At 46.4% G+C, this 26,273-nt stretch overlaps 1 protein-coding gene across 1 annotated transcript in view; it reads right to left on the bottom strand.

Moving 5' to 3' along the window:
• The window catches only part of DAP (death associated protein), an 88,133-nt gene that overhangs the window by 5,781 nt on the left and 56,079 nt on the right, over positions 1-26,273 (bottom strand). Inside the window, exon 3 of the mRNA XM_074985960.1 lies at positions 3,268-3,310. Within this exon, the coding sequence (XP_074842061.1) occupies positions 3,268-3,310 (43 nt within the window). The remainder of the gene's footprint in view (positions 1-3,267; positions 3,311-26,273) is intronic.

Genomic DNA, 26,273 nt, shown 5'->3' with positions numbered 1-26,273 from the left:
GTATGTAGCTGTACCACGGAGCCCCTTTCTTGGATCTGAAGAACTCTGAATAGTTTGAAATCTTGTCTCTTTCCCCAACAGAAGTTGGTCAAGTAAAATACTAGCTCACCCACATGGTCTCTCTAATATCCTGGGTCAACACAGCTACAACAACATTGCAAACATTAGGCTAACTATAATTTTAAACAGTTTCATTTAATCCCCTTCTACACTCTTTTTCTTTTTTGCAGGTATTTTCTTCTCTGAACAGCTCTTTTCCCTTTATTTTTCCTTCGCTGCAATTTTTTTTTGTACCTCTCCTACCTCTTTCCCACATTCATTCAAGAAGGTGGCCTAAATGGAGGATTTTTTTTTAAACCAAGCTAAATGTGACTGGTGAATATTTCAGAAAGCGAGAACCCTTCAGAAATGTTTCTCTGTCATGAGGAGAACCACTCTGCATCCGGGTGAAGGATACCGTTGCTGAAGTGGCTCTGAGTTCAAAGAAACACTAGGTTTTTAGGTGGTGGGGAACTGATACAGTTTGAGAGAAAAGGCAAACAGTAGATCTTTACCACTGCAAGCACGCTGCAGATCACCATAATCCACTATCAAGAGGCCAAGTGTTTCCTAGAGAGCAAGATACAAACTAGAGAAAGGCCAAGTCATCAGATAATGAAGGAAAGGGTCTTCCCTTCTATCTTCTCTGTGCCTGGACCTTTTAAAAAAATTCCAGTCACTTGTCTTTATGCTCAACAACATGAAGGGTGTTTGGTGACATTTGCTTTGATGACACACATTTTAGACATGAAAAAGTGGAACTAAAACTTCTAAACTGTAATGCAAATGATTTTGGCAATAAAAAATACCCTGAACCAAAACATCTCAGAATGAAATCAAAGGCAAAGCAACGCTGAGCTTTATGCAGTGGAAGGTCAGCTGTTGCTGAAATGCACAGCTAGGCTCATTCTGAGGCCAGCATTTCTCTGCTACTCTAGCTTGAGGGCTTGAGCAAACGGCAGCAGCCCCCTCTTAGCACTTCGGATTTTGTGGCTATGCCACTTCCCCAGTGTGGATCTACGGCAGGGATAGGCAAATTGTCAAGGAATCACAGTCCATGAGAGCTGCAGGGGAGCACCTGCGGATGGGAAGTGATGGGGCAGCACACACAGCCATCTGGCCGTGCCTCTGGATATAAACGGGAGGGGGGACATGCTGATAAGTATTGGAGCTGCTTGAAGTACGCACTGCCCAGAGCCTGCGTCCATGGCCCCCTCCATCCCACAACCTCCTGCCTCATCCCTTATCCCCCTCCCATCCTCTGAACTCCTTGGTCCCAGGCCAGAGCCCCTCCTATATCCAATCCCTACATCCACAGCCCCACCCCAGAGTCTGAACCCCCAGCTGGAGCTTCACTCTCCCCCACCATTGAACCCCAGACCTGATCCCTGCTCCCACCATCTGAACCCCTCAGTCGCCGCCCACAACTCCCTTCCGGCAGCTCAGACCTCACATTGCAGAATTCCCACTCCCACCCAGAGCCCTCTCACACCTCATTCCCAATTTTGTAAGCATCCACATAATTTCCACTGGGCCCACCCTGATCTTTGGTCTACTGCAGAGGTCTGCAACCTGCAGCTATGGAGCCACATGTGGCCCTTTAAGGACTTCTTTGTGGCTCCCAATGTTATAATCGCAAAGTTTAAAAAAAAAATCAACTCAATATTTTGATAAACATCTAAAAGCTGAACAATGAGCAAAGCATATCTAAATAGCAAACAACATGTCATCTCGAAACATTGGATAATGCCTCCTTTAATATGCGCAATGCATTGTGGGGTGTGCGTGTGCGCTGTTCTTCAAACGGGTTACAAAAAGTGTGGTTTGACTTTATTTATTAAGGCCAATTTCATACACACATGCACTGCGGCTCATGAATTATTGAGCTTTTTTTACTGAATTAAACAAAACAAAAAAAATGGCTCTTCTTGCTCTTTTGGTTGCCAACCCCTGGCCTACCTCAGTTATCACCATGAGGTTGGGATGACATGGACACCTTTCATATGGAGTGTGTGTGGCCTCTCCGCTGGCCCCACTGAAGTTTCAAAGCAGGACTTAAGTCTTACAGAGGGCATTGTTTTGGCCGGAAGTCTAAGAAGCACTGTAGTCTAATAAGAGTGTGGAGTCTGGGTCAAACCAATCCTGACTGTAACAAATTTATTTACACTCATTTAAGATCAGTGTTTAATCCATGCTTAGCTTTGTTTCACCTCACTGATTGGCGGTAATATGGTAAATATAGGCCTGGGTAATTCATTTGAGTATATAGAGAGGTTATGTCACATTCCACACACTGACTATTATTGTGAATTTGTGTATAAATTATTCTTACATTCATGGCAAATTAATGTTAATCTCATCATGATAGTATTTATGCCTGAGACCTGTTACATATACAGGAAGCAACTACACCATGTATTTATTATTTTTGATCACTGACAGCCATTCTTCCTGTCCCCCCACAAAAATTGGAAAAAAAAAAAAAGAGCTATGTGTAGTACAAAATTTAAGAAGTTCATGCACAGGAAACCAGCTTGTAAAACCCTGGCATCAGTTTGCACATAAGTAATCCCATTGATTTATAATGGACTATTTACATGAACAGGTGCTCATAGTTGTGAGTAAGGATTGTATGTGTAGTCCTATGTATATGTACAGTGAAGGAGCTAATAACATTAATGTACGCAACTGCACTGTTAAATTCAGTTTTTCAGGATTTTCTTTAATTATTACCTCTACGCAGGTCCCCACAACATAATTTCAATGAGACACTTATGTCCGAGATGCAATACTTCAATGCAAATGCTTCCCTCACATCATATGCCCTGGGTCATATCATGCAGCTGCATCTGTGTGGATGGAAACTTATGCTTCTGTGATGTCCACCTGACTTTAGCAGGTGTTCATCTACACAGCTCAAGCTATAGGAGATGGCCTGTGTGTAACAAGTTTTGAAAAAAGTGGATGCAGTAGCCTGAAGGATATAGGACAAAGTCCAATAATTTCATATTTTTAAACTCACAAACTAAAACAGAAAAAACTAATTACCCAAAACCCAATAAAATAAAAAATACCCAAGAAGACAAATAAAATATAAATATAAACTCCATTCAACTTATATATGAGAGAAAGGGAAAATATCAAAATTAAAAATCTTCCTCTAATCAGAGATCAAGGGGAAAGGTTTCTTAATCAAATGACTGAAAAGAAATTAACATGAAAACTCACTCTTGCAATGACACCGGAGATGAACACCGTTGGTTTAGGTGGGCTGGAAAATAAGAAATATTATAGTTATTTAACTGATGTTTTCAACTTTATTTCCCCTTGGGGAAAAAAGAAACAGGTAAAGCAGAAGTAAGACTTTGTCAGCCTAATGTAAGATGATCCTCGGTATTCTTTGCAACTAATGGGTACTTGAAATAGAGAAGACAAATTATCCCTTCAACCTTGTTTTGCTACACTAATTAGGCTAATAGGACCAAAACCCTGGATGGAACTTTTCTTTGGCTGCTGTATCTTCAAATTAATTGATGGACAGTAATAGAGAAGTTCAACAACACGTTTTTGCTTATTTAAAGGTAGTGATCTTTTATTTGTAGTGGTTTGCAAATCCTCAATTTACATATCAAAGCTGCTAGCAGTATTTTTAGACTTTCTATATCAGTGCTGCAAAGGATGATGAAACTAGTTAACTAAACTTGCCACTATGATGCAGAGTAAAAACAGGTTGCAAGTTTCTGCTTGCTAGTCAAGATGAGTAAGTTTTCTGAGCCTCAGAAAAAGCAATACCCAATACTGTTATCATAAATGTTTACTACGCCAAATACAAGGATATAAAACCCTGTCTGTTATAAACAAAATATGACATTTGAAGAAGCAAATTTGGCTTACATTTTCCACATGCCAGCTTTCATTCACATATATTCAAAGGAGAGTTTGAGTCCAATCCTTCTCTACAGGACAGAACCGTACAAAATACATTTCCCTCGCATGCTCAGATGAACTAAACAATCAGTCAGCATCATAAGAATATTGCATAGCTCTTTAATCATAGAATCATAGGACACTAGAAGTGGAAGGGACCTGAAGAGGTTGAGTCCAGTTCCTTGCCCTCTTGGCAGGACCAAACACCATCTAGACCATCCCTGATACGTGTCTATCTAACAAGTTCCTAAGTATCTCCAGTGATGGAGATTCCACAACCTCCCCAGGTAACTTATTCCAGTGTTTAACCACCCTGACAATTACGAAGTTCCACAACTCTGTGCTGCACAACTCTTTGAGAAAGTTAATGACTTGTATAGATGGTCAGAGGACATATATAGCCAGCAAACAGTATAAATTTTTAACCATAAGTAGTGATTTAATTGATTCTTAAACATTAGTTAAAATAGTATCTTATCACTGCATTATCTGAACGCTGTACTTTTTACACCACCAAAAACCTTCCCTTCTAGAAAACTAAAACTAGTAAGGAATAGTTTGATGGTAAAAAATAGGGAGAGGTCAGCTAGCAAGACAAATCCATTTGAAAGCACTAGTAGTACCCACTGTAATGGCAGAAAAAAATCCTAAGTAATTCTCTTTTAATATTTTTAATAGGCAAGTATCTACAACCTGACATCATAATTTCACACTCGCTGTGCTGGTGAATGGAAGTTACATGCAACACAGACACACTGAATTTCAAATCAGTACTCAAAGATTCCATTTGCAAATGGCATGGAGAAACTCATTAAACACTTCAAGACATATTTAAAGGAAATGTACAATAAACAAAGAAAAATGAATGGGAAATAATAATTTAACACTTCATGAAAACCTAGGTCTAAATCACACTTGCTAGGAACAGTTGTTTGTCTGCCATAATAATTTTAAAAGAGGACACATAATGGCAAATCCGAATCTGATGTATTTTTTCTTATATTCTCAACGTGATCCTTTACTATTCACCATGCACTGATGATGCATGAAATTCAAATGCAGGCTTGTGCTTCTTGGAAAAAGCTTATATGTGCTGGACCTGCTATGCTTTGTCAACATGCCACCACACACCATTATGTACATACCATGCTTCAGGCTGCCTTTTTTAAAAAGGGGATGGAGATTTGGCCAGGAGTAACACTTTCGTTTAAATAAAGGGAATTTTTGACATTGTTTTAAAACACCTCTTCCAAATGCAAACTCTAGAATGCCTTAGCTGTTGGGAACTTTGTTCTTCTGTGGCACAATATTCAAAGAATTTTTTCCTACAAGGTACACAGGCCCTTGAACAAACTAAGAGCTCAGACTAGGTTTTGGCTCTCATTTTTCATTTTGGTTGCATTCTGTCTTCCTCTTGCCAAAGAAACTGCACAAGATTCTGTGAGACTTTAAAATCACCTTCTTAATCAATTGAGATTTAGAGCAGTCTGAGGATGGCACTGTAGATGGTACAGCAGAACTAATCAATGAGACAGTTGAGACAAAACACAGGAACCTTCATTTCTAGATATTCTCATATTTAATTCACCTGGCTTCTACCACTAGCTCTTCACATATACCCTGGGGCTGCTGCTGGTCTTAGCTGCTACTGCTCAGAACAAGGGCATAGTTGCCTACCATAAACTAGCTACTGTACAGAAATTTATAATGTTCAATGTAGTATAGACAGCTACATTCACAAATCCTGTAGAACTACTGAAACGAAGGGGAAAAAATCCCCAAAGTAAAATACAGTTGTTTCATTTTCCCCACCCCCTCACAGTAAAGATCTGTACTGACTGGATTTTACATAGACACCCATTATTTGTCCTTTGACAGCACCTTCCTGACTTCTCTCTTCTTAGCATCTAGAGTAAGTGGCTCAAATGCTCTACTTTAGACCACCCATGCTATGCCTGGTGCAAGACTGGAGGAAAGAGTCAAAAGCTGTGTCTACACATGCACGCTACTTCGAAGTAGCGGCACTAATTTCGAAACCGCGCCCGTCGCGGCTACACGCGTCGGGCGCTATTTCGAAGTTAACTTCGACGTTAGGCGGCGAGACGTCGAAGTCGCTAACCCCATGAGGGGATAGGAATAGCGCCCTACTTTGAGGTTCAACGTCGAAGTAGGGACCGTGTAGTCGTTGTGCGTCCCGCAACGTCGAAATTGCCGGGTCCTCCATGGCGGCCATCAGCTGAGGGGTTGAGACACGCTCTCTCCAGCCCCTCAGCTCAATGGTGGCCGCATGGAGCGGCCCCTTAAAGGTCCCCTCCCCCTCCCTTCCTGTGCAGGAAGCTGAGGGATCGTGCAGGCGGCAGCCCACACACGCGGCCAGCTTGCACATCCCTCAGCCCCCCATCCAGCTGCGATGGCTGCCCAGCAGCCCCCCCAGGGCCCCCAGGGGACCCCCCGCAAGGGGAGCCAGGGCAGCCAGGCTGGCAAGCGGCAGCGGGGCCCCTCCTGGACGGAGGCCGAGCTGCGGGACCTGCTGGGGCTCTGGAGCGAGGAGGAGGTGCTCCAGGTAATGGGGAGCAAGAGGCGGAACGCGGATGCGTTCGCTCGGCTGGCAGACGGCCTGGCTGCCTGGGGTCACCCTGCCCGCACTCCTGATCACGTCAGGAGTAAGGTGAAGGAGTTGCGGCAGGGTCACTCCCGGGCCCGGGATGCGGCCGGCCGATCTGGGGCCGCCCCCGTCACTTGCCCCTTTTACAGGGAGCTCAGGGACATCCTGGGCCCCCGGCACACCTCCTCCCCTCCGGCCACCCTTGACACCTCGGCCGACGAGCTCCAGCAGGCCCTGCAGATGGAGTCCGCCCCAGAGGTAAGCCCCGCACCCCGGGGGCCCCCCCCGGAGGCCACCCCCGGGACATCGCGGCAGGAGGAGGAGGAGGAGGGGGAGAAGGGGGGCTCCTCCTCTGCAGAATCCGAGCTGCAGATCCTCCTCCTGCCATCCTGGAGCAGCAGCAGGGCCTCCGCCCCCCTGGGGATCTCCGGACCGTGGGAGCGGACCGACAGGTAGGTACCCCCCTCTGGTGTACACCCCTGGGCTTGAGGGGCGGGGGTAATAGGTATGTGTCCAGGGCCCCCCACATGCTCACATGGCCATGGCCCCAAGGACAGCAGGGCCATGGCCCTCACAGCACTGCATCAGCCCCTGCCCCCCACCCCACCCCGCATGACAGTGCCATGCCCCATCCCCGGGCCAGGGGGGAGCAGAACCTCGAGGGGCCCCCAGGAGGAGGGGGTGGGACAGCCCGCAGAAGCAGCATGTGATGGAGTGGGGGGAGTGCAAAAGGGAGACTCAGGCTACATATGAGCAACAAGAGCCGAATAGCTCCCGGGGCAAAGGAGGATCCTGGGGCTACAGCTGGCAGGTGACACCTCTGCCCTGAACAAAGAGGAGGGAGGAGCTGAGCTGGCTTGGAATTGGGGGGGGAGGGCGGGGGCCACAGGTAGAGGCTAGGGGAAGGGAGAGCTGGAAGGCAGCCAGCCTGAGGAGGGGGAAAGCTGCATCCTAGAGGGGCCCCCCTTCGGGTCTTCTCCCCACGACAGGTTGGAAGGACTGTCTCTTCCGACAGCTGGTGCTGTCACTCCTGCCAGAAACTGGCCATCTGCGGCCTAAGAAACCTCTCCTGCTGTCAGACCCTGCGGGGTGAAGTGAGAGTCGCTCCCACCAGGGGACGGGGTGCAGGGCAGGGGGACCCCTGAACCCCATCCATCACAGCAGCATCTCCCGGGGACGGGGATGGGGAACCTGCAGCATAGGGCTGGGGGGACAAAGGCCACGGCTCGGGGCCCACACTAACGCCTGTCTCCATTCTTCTTCCCCGCCTCCTTTCCTGTGTCCCGCACCTGCACCATCAGAAGGACCGGAAGAGAGCGCCGGCGAGGCCTCAGTCATCCCGGAGAGCCCTCCAGGACCCTCGCTCCAGGACAGCCCCTCGGCCGAGGACCGACCGGCCCCACGGCGGGCTAGATGGCGGACCCCGCGCCACCACCACCCGATGGCGACGGACCCCCAGCTGCTGGCCATCCACCGTCGGCAGCTGGAGGTCGCGGAGCAGCAGCTGCAGGAGCGGGCGCTGGCCTAGCGCCAGGAGGCATGGGGGGCCTACATAGAGACTTTTAACCGCTTGGTGGACTACCTGGCCCCCCATGCCGCGCCGGCCGCCGCATCGCCCGCCCTGCCTGCTCCACCAGCCCCACCACCAGCTGCTCCACCCGTCGCCATCCCGTCCACCATCGCCCCGCCACCCACCGCCGAGGGCCGGAGCGCCGAGGGACCCCTGGAGCCACCAGAGACTCGCCGGGCATCCTACCTTCCGGTCTGGCCTGCCCCCAGACAGCCCCGGACAGGGCTGCGACCGCGGTGGGGCTCCCGGCCGCCCACGCCCAGTGCCGGGCTATAGGGGCGAGGGGCCCGGGACGTGCCCCCCCCCTTGTATATAGTTGGACCCTCTTATTTGTTGCCCCCCGTTTGCCCCGTCCCACCCATGTAAATAGTTCTCCCCTTTATCCTCCCTGGTTTTCTTTTTATTATTGAGGACACCTGTTTGTTTGTATTGTTTTATTTTTGTACATATTAGTTTGTTTCCACATGTTTGTAGATAGTTTGTTCTTGGTTCATATATTTACAGTTAAAAAAAAAGGTTCTGAAACAAAAAGAAGTTTAAGTTCAGCCACAAGTGCGTGCTGTCATTTGTCCAGGAAACGTGGGAGGGGGGTGCGGTGGGGTGCTCCATGGTGTGGGCGTTGGGGCAGGAGTGTGGTGGAGGAAGGGGCGGGCAGTGGGGGGCCTGGGCAGAGTTCACCCCGCGGCCTCATCATTGAAGTGGGCCCGCAGGGCCTCCCGGACCCGGGTCCCTTCGGGGTCCACCTGCCGACTGGGGGCAGTAGGTGGCTGGACGTCTGCCCTGCCGGCCTCCGCAGCCCAGCCCTGGAAAAAGGTGTCCCCCTTGCTCTCCACCAAATTGTGCAGGGCGCAGCAGGCACCCACAATCTGGGGGATGTTGTTGGGGCCCGCATCCAGGCGGGTCAGGAGACATCTCCAGCGTCCCTTCAGGAGGCCAAATGAGCGCTCCACCACCTGGCGCGTGTGGTTCAGGCGCTCGTTGAAGCGCTCCTGGCTAGCGGAGAGATGGCCCGTGTAGGGGTGCATGAGCCAGGGCCGGAGGGGGTAGGCCGCATCTGCGATGATGCAGAAGGGCATGGTGGTGTCCCCCAGAGGGATCTCCCGCTGGGGGATGTAGGTCCCCGCCTCCAGCCGGTGGCACAGGCCCGAGTTCCGGAAAATCCGGGCGTTGTGGGTGCTGCCAGGCCAGCCCACATAAATGTCCTGGAAACGTCCCCGGCTGTCCACCAAGGCCTGGAGGACGACAGAATGGTAGCCCTTGCGATTCAGGTATCGTCCTCCACTGTGATGCGGGGCGCGGATGGGGATGTGAGTCCCATCCAGAGCCCCAAAGCAGTTGGGGAAGCCCAGGGTGGCAAAGGCCGCGATGGTGGCATCTGGGTCCCCCAGCCTCACGAGCCTGTGGAGGAGCATGGAGTTGATGGCACGCACAACCTGCAGAGAAAGCACAGGGGACAGCACCAATGAGGGGTAAGCAGGGTGTGCGTGGCCCTGCCCTGCCCTGCCCTCCTGTGCCCGGGCCCCCCTCCCCTGCCCTGCCCTCTCCCCGTGGGTTCTCTTACCTCCATGAGGACAGCCCCGACGGTGGCCTTGCCGACACCAAACTGCTGCCCCACGGATCGGTAGCTGTCGGGAGTGGCCAGCTTCCAGACAGCGATGCCGACCCGTTTCTCCACAGGGAGGGCACGCCGCATGGCGGTGTCCTGGTGCCTGAGTGCGGGGGTGAGCCACTGGCACAGCTCCATAAATGTCTGCTGGCTCATCCTGAAGTTCCTGAGCCAGCGGTTGTCGTCCCACTCCCCAAGCACCAGCCGCTCCCACCAGTCGGTGCTGGTGGGGTAGCTCCACAGCCGCCGGCGTGTGAGGCGGGGGGGCGGGGTGCTGCAGGGTTAGGGGTTGAGCCCTGCTGCCCTGAGGGCAGCTCCTCCTCCGGTGTACCAAGGAGGTGCTCAGCTGCCTCCTGCATGGCATGGAGCAGGGCAAGCCCTGCTCCTGCTGGGAGGGCTGGGTGGACCTCTGGCTGCTGCTGCTGCTGCTGCTGCTGCTGCTGGGGGTCCATGACTGCGGCGCCCGGGGTCTGTGTGCCTATGGCTCCTCAGACTGCGTGCTATGCAGTCTGAGTGTGTCTGGGAGGGGCCCTTTAAGGGAGCAGCTAGCTGTTGCCCCGGAAGCGCTAGTCCGCCCTGTGACCCTGTCTGCAGCTGTGCCTGGCATCCCTATTTCGATGTGTGCTACTTTGGTGTGTAGACGTTCCCTCGCTGCGCCTATTTCGATGTTGAGCTCCGCAACGTTGAAGTTGAACATCGACGTTGCCGGCCCTGGAGGACGTGTAGACGCTATTCATCGAAATAGCCTATTTCGATGTCTCTACTTCGAAATTAGCTACTTTGATGTAGCGTGCACGTGTAGACGTAGCCAAAGTGGCTTTTTCCACCTTGTTTCTTTGACTGTGGGGCTAATCTGATGCTAGTCCAACCTCACAGTGAAAAGGGCAGTAGCCTGTCAGTATGCACACAATCATGCTCTATTTCTTCTTTAGCAGAAAAACAAAAGAAACCCAGCCATAAATTACTGAGTTACAGTACGTGCTTATGTGCTACATTAAATCCACTGGCTCTCTTGTTGATTTCTGCTAGACCACTTTGTCCACCAAAGATCTCTGCAAATTAAGATCCTCTGCTATGCTGTGTCTACACTAAAAAGATCTGTTGGAAAATCAGGCCCTTTTTCAAAAGAACACACGGAGCATCCACACACAAAACGTGCTTTCAATCTTAAATCAAAAGATTGCTGCTCTCCTTTCAGAAGCCCTCTTCTGCTTCCAGATCTGGAAAAGTGCCTCCATTTCAAAAGCTTCTTTCAAACAAAAAAGCATGTGTAGAAGCTTCACAGGCTCTTTTTTCAAAAGATCAGTTCTCATGGCAAAGGATTTTTCAATCCCTGACCTGTTCTTTTGAAAGAGTAGGGACTCTGTGGATGCTATCAAAAGATCGGATTGATATTTCAATCCACTTTTTTGTGTGTGGAGGTGCTCTTTTGAAAGAAGCTCTTCCAAAAGAGGTCTTCTGGAAGTTCATCTTTCGAAAGATTGCTGTAATGTAGATATGGTCCTATTGTCTTTGAAGATTTGAATAATTATGACATGTGCCAATGCAGATATCAAAGAAGGAGGAAAGTACATGGTACACTGAATAAATAGTAAGTCCCTCACTCTAATTCACAGGACCACTTTATAAGAGATCTTCTTAGAGATGCATATCGCATTCTGACCCATACAACTTGGTTAATTCTGTGAACCTCTGGATGATTTCCCAAGACTATTGTTTTAGAACCACTATATCAGTGTTTCCCAAGCAGTGTTTTACAGAACCCCAGGACTCCATGAAATAGAAATAAGGGTTCAATGAGAAAATTTCATTCCGACAGCTGATTCCTCTGTGGCTCCTTGTTGTGCTGCTGCTGAAACAGTAGAACTAAATTTAACTGGTTTAATGGCTGCCAGGGCAGTGGGAGGGATTCAGCTGTTAAACCAACTGAATTTAGTTCCATTATTTCAGCAGCAGCAGGGCAGGGAGCAGCACAGAGTCCCTCACTTGCCCTGCTACCAGAGTGGCCACAACCCTGTGGGGGACACGGTTTGGCTCACCTCTACCAGTAGAACACCTCTATGCCAGCCTTCCTTTTGCTGGGCACACATGGCTGCCTGACTTAGGATCGCCAGCCAGCATCATGGATGGGTTAGTCCCAGGGGCGGCTTGGGGCCAAAGGGGTTAAGCCTGGGGATGGGCGGGGGGGGCAAGCGACCAAAGCTTGAGGATAGGAGGAAGATTAGGAGGCTGAGGAGTGAAGCAGGTAAAGCCTGGACATGAGGGGGTAGGTTTGGGAGCCAAGGGGGTAAAGCCTGGGAATGGGGTTCCGCAAAATTTTTTCAAGTTTAAAAGGGTTCCATGGCCAAATAACATTGGGAAACACTGCACTACATTGACCCATTCACTGTTTGCTGTAGTTCAATATATACTACTGTCAAACACCAACTTAAAACAGGGATTGGGGGTATGAGCATGTCAGCAGACCTCAAGAAAAGAGCAAGATATCATTGCTATGCTTGTAACACACTTTGGGTGCTTTAAATTCTTTTGGTGTTTTACACCAAGCACATCCTACATTTCTAGTATTTTAAAACCTGTGATGGTTGCTTTGAGGGTATTTTTAATTGGATGAAAGTCAGTCTGACAGATGCTATTTGAAGGCTGCAACATTACTTTCCCTAGGATTTACTAAAGAAAACAGTGAAAAAAATCCCTATTATTGTTTCTAAAATAGAATTATTCTTTGTGCTTTTACAATTCTATACATAATGGACACATTTAAGTTTAAATAAGCCATGAAATAGGTCTTATTTGAGGAATAAAAAGCTAAATTTGTCAAGATTGTTTAAAGTTAATGGAAATAGTTTCAGCAAGTATTCTCATTTTATTATAACATACGGAGAAGAAGCCCACATTTAGGATTTGAATGTTCAAAGCATGTATTCTTATTTTTATATAAGAAAAACTGTCAAAAACTGCACCTTTTGAACATCACAAATCTTACTCTGTTCATTTTCACTGAAAGTAACATGGAGAGTTCTATGTTTTCATAGTACTGTAGCTTAAACAAGATGTTTATTTGCATTACAGAAAAAATCACAGAAGAGATAGAATACTTGAAAAGACCACTAATTCAGGTGAAAGGAGGTATTACAAATACTAAAAGCTTATGTCTTCATTGTGTGGGGGCTTTACATCTGTGAGTTTACATCTTACAAATACTAGAGGGCCCATTACAGCTCTGCTTGCAAGCAGAAGTTGAGCTGTAAGCCTGCAGGCTCCTGCTAGGATGTGGGCACAGCACTGCTTCACTGCCACCCCACGGCCCTACCAGCGCGGCATCCCAGGGGCTGTGCAGTGGATGCCTCTTCTCTCCCTGGTATATGGGGTGGGGGCAAGAAACCTCGTTCCCTGCCTGTACCATGAGAGGGATCCCTGTGCAGCTCTCCTGGTGTCCTGGCGAGTGGGAGGAGGAAGAGGCAGTGGCTGCAGAAGAGAGGGACGAGAGAGAGGAAAAGAGAGGAGGGGAGGGATGCCGGTGGGTGGTTGAAATCCAGAGCAGTGCCTGTCTGCAGTTGGTGTAGTGGGGTGAGGGGAAGAGGTGAACCTTCTGGAAGGAAACAGAGTGTTTAAACTTTGTGGAACACTGCAGAAGTTCAGGGCCCAGACAGACACAGCAAAAATAATATATATGATACTGTAAAGAAAGAGTAGGGTTAAAGACAATATTCTGAAAGTCCCTAGAGAGTGCATAATATTACATTATTTTAAGGGAGAGACTGAATGATTCATTATCTGAACCCTGCTGTACACACTGATGATGCTCATTGTCTTTATAGAGTTAATTAATTGTGAGATAGGAGTATAAGGAAAAAGGGCAAAAACCAGAAAACAAGAAAGGAATAAACTGTTAACTTCCAACATGGCAGACCCTTACTAGGACCAGCTTCCCATACCAAGACCACTGTTGTTTCCTATCATTATCAGTAATGTGGAAACGTGGATAAAGAATGAGACAGTAAAATTCTGCATTTAACATAATTACTCAGGGAAGTCCAGATTAGAAAAAAAATTGTGAGCAATTTTCTCCTGTTCTCACAGTTAGATGGCGGAGAAGCAAAGTAATAGATGAAATTCAGAGCATACCAATACAAAGCCCTGTACACCAAAAAGCATAGCTTGTGCTACTCATATACTGTGCACTGGTAGTCAGAGAGCCAAACAAAAGAGTTAGGATGTATAAAGAAGGGAATAGAAAAAATACTGAAAATGTTAATTATATCCCTGATTTAGAATACTTCATTAAACCACGATCACTCCATGCCAAGAGACAGAGAGATGAAATAGAAAGGGTACAGTAACAATCAAGGATCAGAAGCTTTGAGGGCCTTCCATATCAGAAACTGAGATAGCACATTTAAAATTGATAAAGCGAAATACTCTTTGAAGAGTGCATAATTTATCTACACATCTCATTGCAACGAAGTATTATGGAGGCAAGAAGTTTAGTATGATTACAAACAGAATTAGGCAATTTAGAACTGAACGCATCCATAATCACTTCAGTTAGAATAAAAAATATAAGAAGTCTATGAACCTTCACGCGATGGGCATAAGTTAATCTCTCTTTGATTGTGGTTAGGAAGAAACTTTCCCTATGGTTAGGTTACAACTTCACCTATCATTGTCCTTCCTGGGTCCAACTGAAACATCCCAGGAGGCTGTTTTCTGGTGTACCTGAACCATCTAAAATACGTTGTATGAGATGTCTGATTAGGGACAGAGTTTTAAAACATCTCCTGTCTGCCAACAATGAATCGAGTTGTCAAATCTCAAGGAGCACACTTGGAGAAAACAAACACATACCCTTTTTCTGGGCTGCGAGAGTTTGAAACAAAAGGGAAAAAAACTGTTTTACTAAACAACAGGCCACTTCCTCCTCAACAGGGATGATGGACACCTAAGTATGCTCCCCTATGAAAAGAGAAATAGGGCCAAATCTACAAAGGGACATAGGCACCTAACCCTAGTTTTAGGTGTCAAAGTCCAATTTCTAGGCCACTTGGTGATGTACAAAACCCCTGTTCAGTGCCACCTAATCCAGCAGGAGCCTAAATTTGGTACCTATTTCTGCTGTGACAGTTCCAAAGACACCTAGATTTCTGATTCTGGGTAAGCACATTGCTGCTTCCCTCTAAGCATCCTAATGCCTAAGTCCCAGTATAATCCCCCAAATGGAGGGAAGGAAGGGGAGATAAGCAGAGAAGCACAGTTGCCTGCATGGCTCTGAGCACTCCTACCTCTGCACAAAACAGCCAAGTATGATCATGCTCCCTCATGACATGGGGTTACTGTGCTCAGCTGGAATAAAACAGATCTAGGTTCCTGGCTCCCTTCTGCCTGAGGAGGTGGGACTTGGACAGAGACTGCATATATTTCTTATGCGAATACCCAAACCTCTAGGCTCAGGTATTCTAACACGGGTCCTTCTTGAACTCTCCTGCTGAAGCTGTTCCACTTTAAAGAATTCTGTAATTGTACTAGAGAACGCAACGCTTGCTGCATTACCTCAAGTCTAGTGGTTGAGCACTTACCTGAGAGATGGCAGATTCCCTGTTCAATTCCCTTCTTTTCATTGGACAGCAGAGGTACTTAAACTAGGATCTCATTCACACTCTGGATGAGTCCAGTAGGGTTGCCACATTCGTGAACTTAAGGTTTGCAAGTTCCATTATTTGCAAGCCGCCACTTCCCCACAGCTCCGGGCAGAAGCGCCAGCAGCTGCCGCTTCCTGGGGCTCCAGGGCAGGTGAGCAGGCACCAGAAGCATGCCTTGAGATGGCCAAAGGCACACTCCACTCCAGGCACAGCCAGGCCTGGTTGAAGTGGGCTTTGAAGATATCCTGGCTTTGGTCCAGCTGGATGGTATAAGGCCTCTGGAGCCACAGAATGAGGGAGTAGGCCACATCTACCATGTCACTGACTGCTAGCTCATGGCAGGGGATAAATGTGCCTACCTTCATCCTCCAGCACAGGCTGCAATGGTGGAACATCCATGCATCATGTGCCTGGCTCAACCACCTAATGTAAACATTTCTGAAGCGTCCTCGGTGGTCAACCAGTGCTTGCAGCACCATGGAGAAGTACCCCTTTCTCTTGATATACTTGGCCATGCTGTGGTCCAGGACACAGATTGGGATATGAGTCCTGTTGATAGCCCCAAAGCAGTATGGGTACATCAGGGTGGCAAATCCAGCCACGACTGTGTCCACATCTGGCATATGAATGAACCTCCACAGCAGGATACTGTTAATGGCCACCAGGACCTGTAAAGGGAGGGGACCAAAAACACACATCAGGGACTCAGGGAGTGCACCCCTGAGCCGTGGCGGGTGCCTTGCCCCCTCCCATCTGCTCACTCCTGAGCTCTCCAGGATCCCCCGCCATGAGGCCATCCCCCCTGCAGAAGGTCTGTGCGAGGGTGAGACAGCACAGCCGCATAGGGATGCGGCTTCCCCCACCCCCAGCCCCACCCCTCAAACACCCGATCCTGATTCCCTAGGTTCTCCCTTTGGCAGGACACCATTCTCCCCATATAGGGACTGCAGCCAAAGAGAGCCATACCTCCGTGAGGAGGGCCCCGATGATGGACTTCCCCACACCAAACTGGTTTTCCATGGAGAGGTAGCTGTCGGGGCTGGCAAGCTTACAGACAGTGACCATGACCCATTCCTCTACAGGGATGGCAGGCTGTGCTGGAAGGCAGGCACGAGCCAGGCACAGAGCTCCAGGAGAGTGTCCTTCCATATGCAGAAGTTCTGGAGCCACAGCTAATCATTCCACTGACCCATGACCAGACAGTCCTACTAGTCATACCTGGTGTGATGCCTCCAGATCTGCCTAAGCACCCAGGAGGTAGAGGGGGCAGGGCACAGGTGGGACTTTGTGGCAGCTACAGCAAGTTCCTCAAAGCTGGTATCTGGCTTGCCCTTCCAGGGGAAGAGAAGAATGACCGTGAGGAGGTGCAGCAAGTGCTGAAGCACCTCTGGGTGGGTCTAGTGCAAGCCCATAGACTTTTCTGGCACCGTTGCTAGATAGAAAGTACTGTCTCTCTCAGCAAGCATTAAAGCCCTGCTCTAGCATCTGTGCTTTCCCTTGTGGATGTAGGCACACCTCAGCATGGGCAGAGAACAGATGTCTGGGTGTGGGGGTTAAGGATGTGTCTTGCTGAGGCTCCTGGAAGGGACTGCCAGCTATGTGACCCTGTCTGTTTTTTGGGCGGCCATTTTATCAAGAGCACGACCAGGCAGTCTGGCTGCTGTCGACAGAGAGGATCAAAAGAGCCCTCCACTTTGCTGTCTTGCCATAATCTCGAGAGGAGATTTGTCGGAAGATATCTTCTGAGAAATGCTTCTGCTGACTGATCGCTTTAATGTAGACATAACCCATCTGCATTAACCAGCAGCAGGGCTACTTGAGGAACCAGTCAGACTCCAATAGAAGTGGCAGAAAAGCGTTTAATGGTTGCAAGAGCTGCATAGGGGCTAGGTAGTAAAGAAATAAACAAGGTCCTGCCTTTTAGTTCAAAAAGTGATAGAAGTATTTGGAGTTGTCCATCTCTTCTACACTTTTCTAGCACTGTGTCTTGTGTGACTGGGTCCTCCAATGAGAGGACAAATGCTAGCTCCAGATAAAGGCTAGATCAGCAATAGGCAACCAAGGCTAGTGAATGACTCACATGAATGGTCTTCTCCATGTTAGTGGGCTAAAAGACAGTTGTAACCAAAACAGTCTCCTGGGATAACGTAGTTATGTTAACTGAGCTTGTGTACCTAGAATTTGCAAGGCATGTCAAATGAACCATGTCAGGGCGTTGAATGGATGCAAAGGGAGCATACGGCTCTCACAGTCAATGATGTAGGCAATCAGCGTGCACCTCATTTCACGTGCCCTTGCTCTACATGTGAATCACTTCAGTAATATTGGTAGGAAAACTGGTGCAGACAGAAACCAGTGGAATCTGGCAACAGTAAGCAAAATGGTGACAAGTCTCAGAGGGGTGGCCGTGTTAGTCTGTTTCAGCAAAAACTACAAGGAGTCCTGAGGCACCTTAAAGACTAACATTTACTTGGGTGCAAACTTTCATGGGGTGCAACCCACAGTATCAGATGCATCTGACAAAGTGGACTGCAGCCCACCAACACTCACCCAAATAAATGTTAGTCTAAGATTCCTTGTTGTTTTTGGTATACGGAACATCTTGTGGACCATGTATAGAATCCTGACAGGCTGCATGTGGCCTGCAGGTTGCCCACCACGGGCCTAGATTCTGTTGTGCGCTGTGCATCTGCACAGGGGCACAAGCACAGCAAGAACTAAATTTATGCCTTTGGGGAGATACCTGGACTTTGGGCCTGGCGTTTTACACAGTGTTTTACAGGCACAGTCTACCTGTTACAACTCCTCTTCCTGTCCCCCTTGAGCAAAGACTATTTACTCTCCCCTGGAAAATAGGCTGAGGCAAGCTAACAGGAAAAGATCAACTGCATCATGATTGCCAATTAACCACTGCTCACCAACTTCCCATCTGCAGGCATATAATATAGACGTTCTCATGTTGATGGCTATTCTGTATTTGTTACAGTATGTAGTTAGCATGTAACTGATCTCAGTGATCTGAAAGCCAGCCCATCAATAAAGTACACAATACAGTGTTTCTCATGTGTGTCTACCACAGGATTTTCTTGTACCCACAGCTTCTTGGGTAGTGCTTGGAGGGATGGCAAATGGGTAGTCCCTCTTCCAAGGACACCAGCAGTGGTTGGCACCTGCCCCTCTCTGGAGATAAAGTCTGGAGGGCCAAGCAGCCCTCCCTTCCTGGGAAGTGGTGAGGTGGGTTTCAGTCCTGGGGTGGCAAGTGACAGGCTCCAGGCACTGAGCTCTAGTTCCCGGCTTCTCAGTGGCAGGATCAGGCCTGAAGCTCACATCCCCTCCATGCATCAATCCTGGCCCTCACTGCCTCCCACAGTGCCCCAAGGCCCTGGCCCCCACCACCTCCATACTCACTTCCCCATTAAGGACTTCATTTATGGAGATACAAAATTGGTACCTGCATCCACCTCTGCAAAAAATGATCCATGGACATCTACACGCACAGATATGGATACCCACGGATAGAAAGTCTCTATTAGCTTGTTCTCAGGTGGGCCAGGGCTGAGTAAGTCCGATGAGGAAAATGTTTGCTGTATGTTAGTACATGTGAACCTCCTTAATCTGGGCGTTTGTGATCCAGGATCAGTTCCCCTGCATGGCGGGAATGCCATAACAATAACTAATCCAAAATAATGTTAAACACAGTGCAACAAAACAAAAAGTATACATACAGATATGTATACACTGTATAAGCTAGAACAAAGTTAACTTGTAAACATGAGAAATGACAGAGCACTGTACAATTTGTGGTTTTCTGCTTAATTACCTACATAGGATAATAAAAACAAAGTAACAGTTTAAATACAGTGTATCATGCCTTTATCTTACTACGTTATATATGTACAGTACACTATGGCTTGTACATACAAAAACTTTAGTTTACCCTTGACAAAAACCCATGTTCCATAAAATTCCATGATCCACCATAGCCTATTGTTTATCACTGAATCTGTGAATAAACCCCTACATAAATGAATTACAATGATTTTGACACATATATGTGCATATTTATTTATTTTCTCCAAGGTTAATTAAGTATGTTAGGGAAAATTTGTTAGAGCTGGTGGTTACACTTTGAGGCCATCAAAAGTTTGTTACAAGAATCCCTAGAGAAGGTTCTCCAAATTTTTCAGCCTGAGTTCACCTATGCTCAATTATGTCAGTGGGCAAAACTCCAGAATGCAGTCCTGTCCATACCCTTGGGTGGGGGGGATGGAAAAAACCGGTGAGACATTCAAGCCATCTAGCTCAGCCATCAAATGAACTTGGGAATTTGTAGGTCATTATTACAGAATAAAAATTAATGGTGTTCAGCTTTAGTTAGTGACATTTTGAAGGTCTCCTATGTACAGATTTACAGAGGTGTTTGCATGTACTTGGTTGCCTTTGAGTCTGACACTGTCTATGAAAATAAACTGAGATGATTAAACACATACTGAGATGATTAAAAACACATTTCCCAGCAAAGTGAGAACAACAAGCAGCTCACTGCTCATCAGCTGGCCTAAAATACTTCCTGATTTACTTTATAATGTATTTGGGTTATTAATTTTCAGGACACAAAAGTAATAATTAGGCTGGCTGGCTACCAGAGGGAACATTTTGTTTGATTGCACGCAGACATTACATATCTGAGATTCTAAAACATGCTATGCTGTTGAGGTTGTCTGTAAAAACCACATTTTGAAACCTTCAAGATTATCCACAAGATGGCACTGTTAACCCTCCTAGTGTTGTGTACTATAAAAAAGTTTTAAAAAGTTGCAGATAATCCTTTTTATATTTTTACACATATGTACATACATACACATATGATACCATACTTGAAAAACAATTTCAGTGTTCCATGTACTGGTGTGAGTTTGAATAAAACCCATGCGAAAGCTCCAACCTTCCCAAATTGTCTGCCTGCTCTGTCCAGGAAATAATGCAGTTTCACAAGTCTTTAAAAATAGTCAATATCCTATTTATACATTTTAATAATAACTAGTTTTGTTACTAATATACAAGTAGATGGGATGCTCTAATCTAATCAATTAAATGTAATATAATAGCAACTAACATATTCATCTTGCTGACATTCAGTATTAGGTTATATTGGTACATAGCCTAGATAAATGTTTTAACAGACATTCTGTCACTTGCCTCTTTCTCATCTCTTTTTCCAATCTACCCTTCTTAATGCTATTATCCACAGGAGAAAACCATTTTAAGAAAATCCCCTCCCCCCATCCTACCTCACACATTGTTTAGCAAATACTAACAGAGTATATGGAACTGCAAACAGTATGTTAGCCCATTGTTTTGTGAGTAGAAAGAATTATGTATTTTATCTTTTCTATAAACCCACAGTATTTTTATATAGTTCAGTTCCTACTTTGTTAATTAGGGCTCAGCCTAGTCATTTTAACATACAAGTGACTCCCAGGGAATTCAGTGATGAAGTATGCACAAGCAATAAATTGTAATATGAGGTCCAATTAATGTCCATAACTATTTATATTGGAAAAAGTGGCAAATACTTTAAAGATGGTACAAGTAGAATTTATTTTAATGACAACATTCAAAGGAAAATCTCATCTATGGAAGGAAAATGCTTACAGACAGAGAACACAGCCACAAACATTAAGAGAGGGCAGATGGGTAGCAGAGAGATTGCACCGTTCTTTACCTGGATTCCTTCCTGACCTTTGCTCTCTGACCAACAAGTATAAGTTTACATCTTACACCCTTCTACTCTTATGAGTAACAGAATGCAAAGTTCTTCCTCTTTGCTGTGTACCCTCGCCTTAGACATGGGAGATTCCTGACTGTTATAAACAGAAATCTTCACTAGTTTGGTTCTCCAACAATCTCCATGTTTTATACAGTTGTCTGTAGCCGTGTCTACACGTGCACGCTACTTTGAAGTAGCGGCACTAACTTCGAAATAGCGCCCGTCACGGCTACACGTGTCGGGAGCTATTTCGAAGTTAACATCGACGTTAGGCGGCGAGACGTCGAAGCCGCTAACCCCATGAGGGGATAGGAATAGCGCCCTACTTCGACGTTCAACGTCGAAGTAGGGACCGTGTAGTCATTGCGTGTCCCGCAACATCGAAATTGCGGGGTCCGCCATGGCGGCCATCAGCTGAGGGGTTGAGAGACGCTCTCTCTCCAGCCCCTGCGGGGCTATATGGTCATCGTGTGCAGCAGCCCTTAGCCCAGGGCTTCTGGCTGCTGCTGCTGCAGCTGGGGATCCATGCTGCATGCACAGGGTCTGCAACCAGTTGTCGGCTCTGTGGATCTTGTGTTGTTTAGTGCAACTGTGTCTGGGAGGGGCCCTTTAAGGGAGCGGCTTGCTGTTGAGTCCGCCCTGTGACCCTGCCTGCAGCTGTGCCTGGCACCCTTATTTCGATGTGTGCTACTTTGGCGTGTAGACGTTCCCTCGCTGCGCCTATTTCGATGTGGTGCTGCGCAACGTCTAAGTTGAACATCGACGTTGCCAGCCCTGGAGGACGTGTAGACGTTATTCATCGAAATAGGCTATTTTGATGTCGCTACATCGAAATAAGCTACTTTGAAGTAGGCTTCACGTGTAGACGTAGCCTGTCTGTGCATGCCTCTGCAACTGTGGACTGAAAACAACACAAATGTAAAATTTTATTCTTGTAAATTCCATTGTGCTGTTAGCTCTGGGAAGCGGCAGAGACACTGGAGCTGTCTGCAGACTCAGGAAGATAGACTTGCATCAGTTCACATTCAAAAAGTATCTCTGAAACCCATACAGCCCAGAATTATTTTCTTGTTGCTCTTTCTACTGCCTGATTTGCCAGTGGACTTTCTGGAATAAAGGTTTGGTGGCTCTCTCTTCCTTTAATATATTAAACATTGTTTTACAGTTTTGCCTCCATAAAGTATGAATGTTCATGCTGTTTTCCACATGTGAAATATCACGCCTTGGTTTCCCTCCCTCTCATAGGTTATCCAGCTGCATTCTGAGATGCCATGTCTGTTTTCCACTAACAGCAGTATCAAGGGCTGATAAACCTTAGTACCTGAAATTTTTATGTCATCTCAAATGCAGAAAACACACAGAACATTTACCTTAAAAGTAAGTCTATATTTATAGATCATTAAGGAATCAGAAAGCCAGATTAAAAATATTTTTACTTTATAGTTCACCTTTGATAGCTGTTCAGCCAAAAATATTTTAATGTACACAAAACATGACACAGAGGCTTCAAAAACAGATTCTGACAAGATCAAGAAAGTGACTGCTTCTCAACAAGCTAAGATTTCAATTTCTACTTGGAGAAGAGCAGCTCAGGTCAACAATGGAAAGTAACAGCAACGAAGGTCCTGTGGCACCTTATAGATTAACAGAAAAGTTCTGAGCATGAGCTTTCGTGAGCACAGACTCACTTCATCAGATGCTGGTCTTGGAAATCTGCAGGGCCAGGTATAAATAAGTCAGAGCAAGGGTGGGGATAACAAGGTTAGCTCAGTCAGCAATGGTGAGGCTTACTACCAGCAGTTGATCTGGAGGTGTGAACACCAAGGGAGGGGAAGCTGCTTTTGTATTTAGCCAGCCATTCAGAGTCTTTGTCTAAGCCTGAGCTGAAGGCGTCGAATTTGCAGATGAATTGTAGCTCAGAAATTTCTCTTTGGAGTCTGGTCCTGAAATTTCTTTGCTGTAGGATAGCTACTTTTAAACCTTTCATTCTCATTTGATCACCCTTAAGGCTGGACATTGAACTGCAACAACAGGAGGTGGACTATTCAGTCCCTCCCAAACAGAAATATCTAATATTCCTAACAGTACCACCCATGTTGATTCTTTTTCTACTGCTCTCCTGGGTTTAATATACATGGTTAATATTTGATATTTAAATCAACTGCAAAAGTTCTATTGATTCCAGTGGAGCCAGGTTTTGGCAATTAGAAAGTATAACTTTAACAATATAAATGGAAATATCAGAAGAATGGAAATCTGCATAAATGGGATTTAAAATTTGAAATTTCATAGGATTTTAACAGAAGTTTGCAGAATGTAAGCTTTCACTTGTGAAAAGTTTCTACACCCCTTAAACGTTTATGATAAATGTGACAATGGATAAGGTATAGCGTTCCCGTCCAGTCTGAGGACAGTGAGATACTATCACTTATTCACTCAAATAGGTATTAAAATCAAAACCAATTCTGATCTCTTAAATGTCAATGTTAATAATTTCACTGCTAATTGATGCAACAAAAGCTAGCTATTTTTTTAGTTAAGTTTAGCTGCATTATACCTGTCATACTCAAGCAGTATGTTTATTTGAATAGATGCTGCTTCTTCCAGAAACTGCTATGGCTTTAATATGGATAATGGAACTTTGTAACCTTAGGGCATTTGGTCTTCTTGTGCTCAATTTGTTACTCATCTCACTTAGGCCCCCAGGTGACACTGCTAGAAGATTACAATTTTCTCCAATGTTACTGACCCCATCAAATGATGTTTCATTCATTCTTCTCTGCCTACTTGGAGCAAGCAAATGAGTTTCTGTCAGGAGTTCACGTCAGTAATGTTTCTCAGTTCAAGCAGTCAAAACCTAATTTAACCTCAGATAAACAAGAGTATTTATAGTGCAGGGACAGAAAAGGGGCATGGATATTAAATGCCTGAAAGAGAGAAGTAATGGAACAGTCCTCAAAAGTTATCTGTATTTACATTCCAGATGAAATTACAGATTTTACCTCATCCCCTCATGATCTCAACTACAGAGCAAACTGAAGTGGTGCGTCTGAGGTTTCAGCTGTGTTATGTCCCCAGCAAGAATATGGAGTCTGCCTATACATGGCCTAGTTCTAACACATTTACCATTTCATAGGGAAATACAGCAAATATTTAGGAGCATTTCATTTAAAATGCCCTTTGCACCTGAAGACGTGACATCTGGGACACAATATAAAAAGGCAATGTTTTCCTTGTCTTGTTTCCCAACATATACAAAGTTTAGATTAGTAATAACTTCTTTAAGAAGCTTTCCTGGTTTCCTTCTTTCACTCAAAAGGACTCCCCTTTTGTCTGATGTGCACAAAAACTTTGTTCCATACATTTGAATAGTTCTTCCGTTTCCTATTGGTCTAAGCCAGTAGCATCCAGTACGGTGTCCATTTGCCACACGGGGTAAACAGGACAGCTGGATATGGCGAATGCGGCTCAGGAGAGTCGCACATGTGGGGCACCCCTCCATGCATGCACCCCACTATTTGGTGGGACAAGCGCACGGGAGCAGCAGCAAGGAGGCCTCTCCTGCAGCTGGCTGGGGTGTGGGTTAGCTTGGGGGCTGTGAAGCTCAGGCAGCACGACTTGAGGCAGCGCGGCACGACTTGGGGCAGCTAGAGTGGTGCAGCTTCAGAGGTGGTTCTGATGAGTCACTGGCAGGATTATTTTGGTGGGGGCCTGTCTGGGGGCCTGTGGCAAGTGGTGAATTTCTTTTGGACACCACTGGTCTAAGCCATCACTTTTATAGAATGTCATTAATATGCAAAGGCAGAGATTCCTCCTGGTACAGTAGATCATTTGTACTCCACACAGTTTACCTGGGTAATGGAGTCCCTGCACATCAAAGAGCAATTGAGATACAGAACATTAAGAATCATAAATATAGATATTAAAGTGATTAAAAATGGAAATACGTGTCACAATAAGTTAATATATAGCAATAAAGCACACCACGCTGTGCACATTCCTAGAGGTGCTGGCATATGGCTTCAATATTCTGGGAGCACGTGTCTACCCACACTCTGGCATTTTTTATTGATAGCAAAATAGGGCTAATTTTAAATGTCACTTTTTGAAAAAGCATTTATAAACACAAATATTTATAAACACTTTCCCTCTTTTTAGTGTTTGTTTAAACCATCTGTCTTCCCGTTAGAATAATAAGAACTATGAGGAACCCCACCCTAGTGATCCCCAAATTGTAGGGAATGCTCCTTAGGGGGGCACAGAGGAAAGTTCAGGGGGCACACAGTGGTACTCGGGTTAGCTCATACAGGGTATGAGACGGAAACACCACACTTGTGAGCCTATTCCAGGCACTTGTTGGTATAGCTGAGGTATTGCCTAATGCAGGGATGTGCAAAGTGAGGGGTGGGCCCACTGGAGAGGGGAGGATGACATTTCGTAAGGGGGAGCATGGAATGATCATCTACTGGGTCTCAGGCTCATCTATTTCATGAAAAAGGTTGAAATATGTTACTGTGTTTATGTATGTGTGTTCACATTTGTATACCAATTAATAAAGTTTCTACATTCTACATCAGCGTTTCCCAATTTTATTTGACCATGGAATGCTTTCAAACTTGAAAGAACTGTGTGGAACCCCATTCCCAGACTCAACCCACCCTAGCCCCCAAACCCCTCTCAGCCCCAAACCGACCCCCCCATCAGCCCCAAACTGGCCCGTGGGACAAACCTATCCATGGTGCTGACTGGGGTGCCTACAACAGGTGGCCACGTGCACCCAGCAGAAGGAAGGCTGGCATGGAGGCATTCCACCGGCAGAGGTGAGCCAAGCCACGCTCAGTGGAGGGGTATGGCCACTCTCACAGCAGGCTTAGCAGGGGGCTCTCTGCAGCTCCCTGTCCTGATGATGCTGAAATAATGGAACTAAATTCAGTTGGTTTAATGGCCAAATCCCTCCGGCTGCACTGTCGGCCGTTAAACCAATTAATTCTAGTTCTACTCTTTCAGTGGCAGCAGGGCAGGGAGCCTCAGGGGAATTTTCTCGCGGAACCCTTATTTTTACTTTGTGGAACCCCATTGTTCCATGGAACACTACTTGGGAAACACTGTTCTACATA

The sequence above is a fragment of the Carettochelys insculpta genome, chromosome 2, assembly GCF_033958435.1.
Source record: "Carettochelys insculpta isolate YL-2023 chromosome 2, ASM3395843v1, whole genome shotgun sequence".
Taxonomy (NCBI): Eukaryota; Metazoa; Chordata; order Testudines; family Carettochelyidae; genus Carettochelys; species Carettochelys insculpta.
The sequence above is the reverse complement of the archived record's forward strand: the minus strand, read 5'-3'. Positions and strand labels throughout refer to the sequence as shown.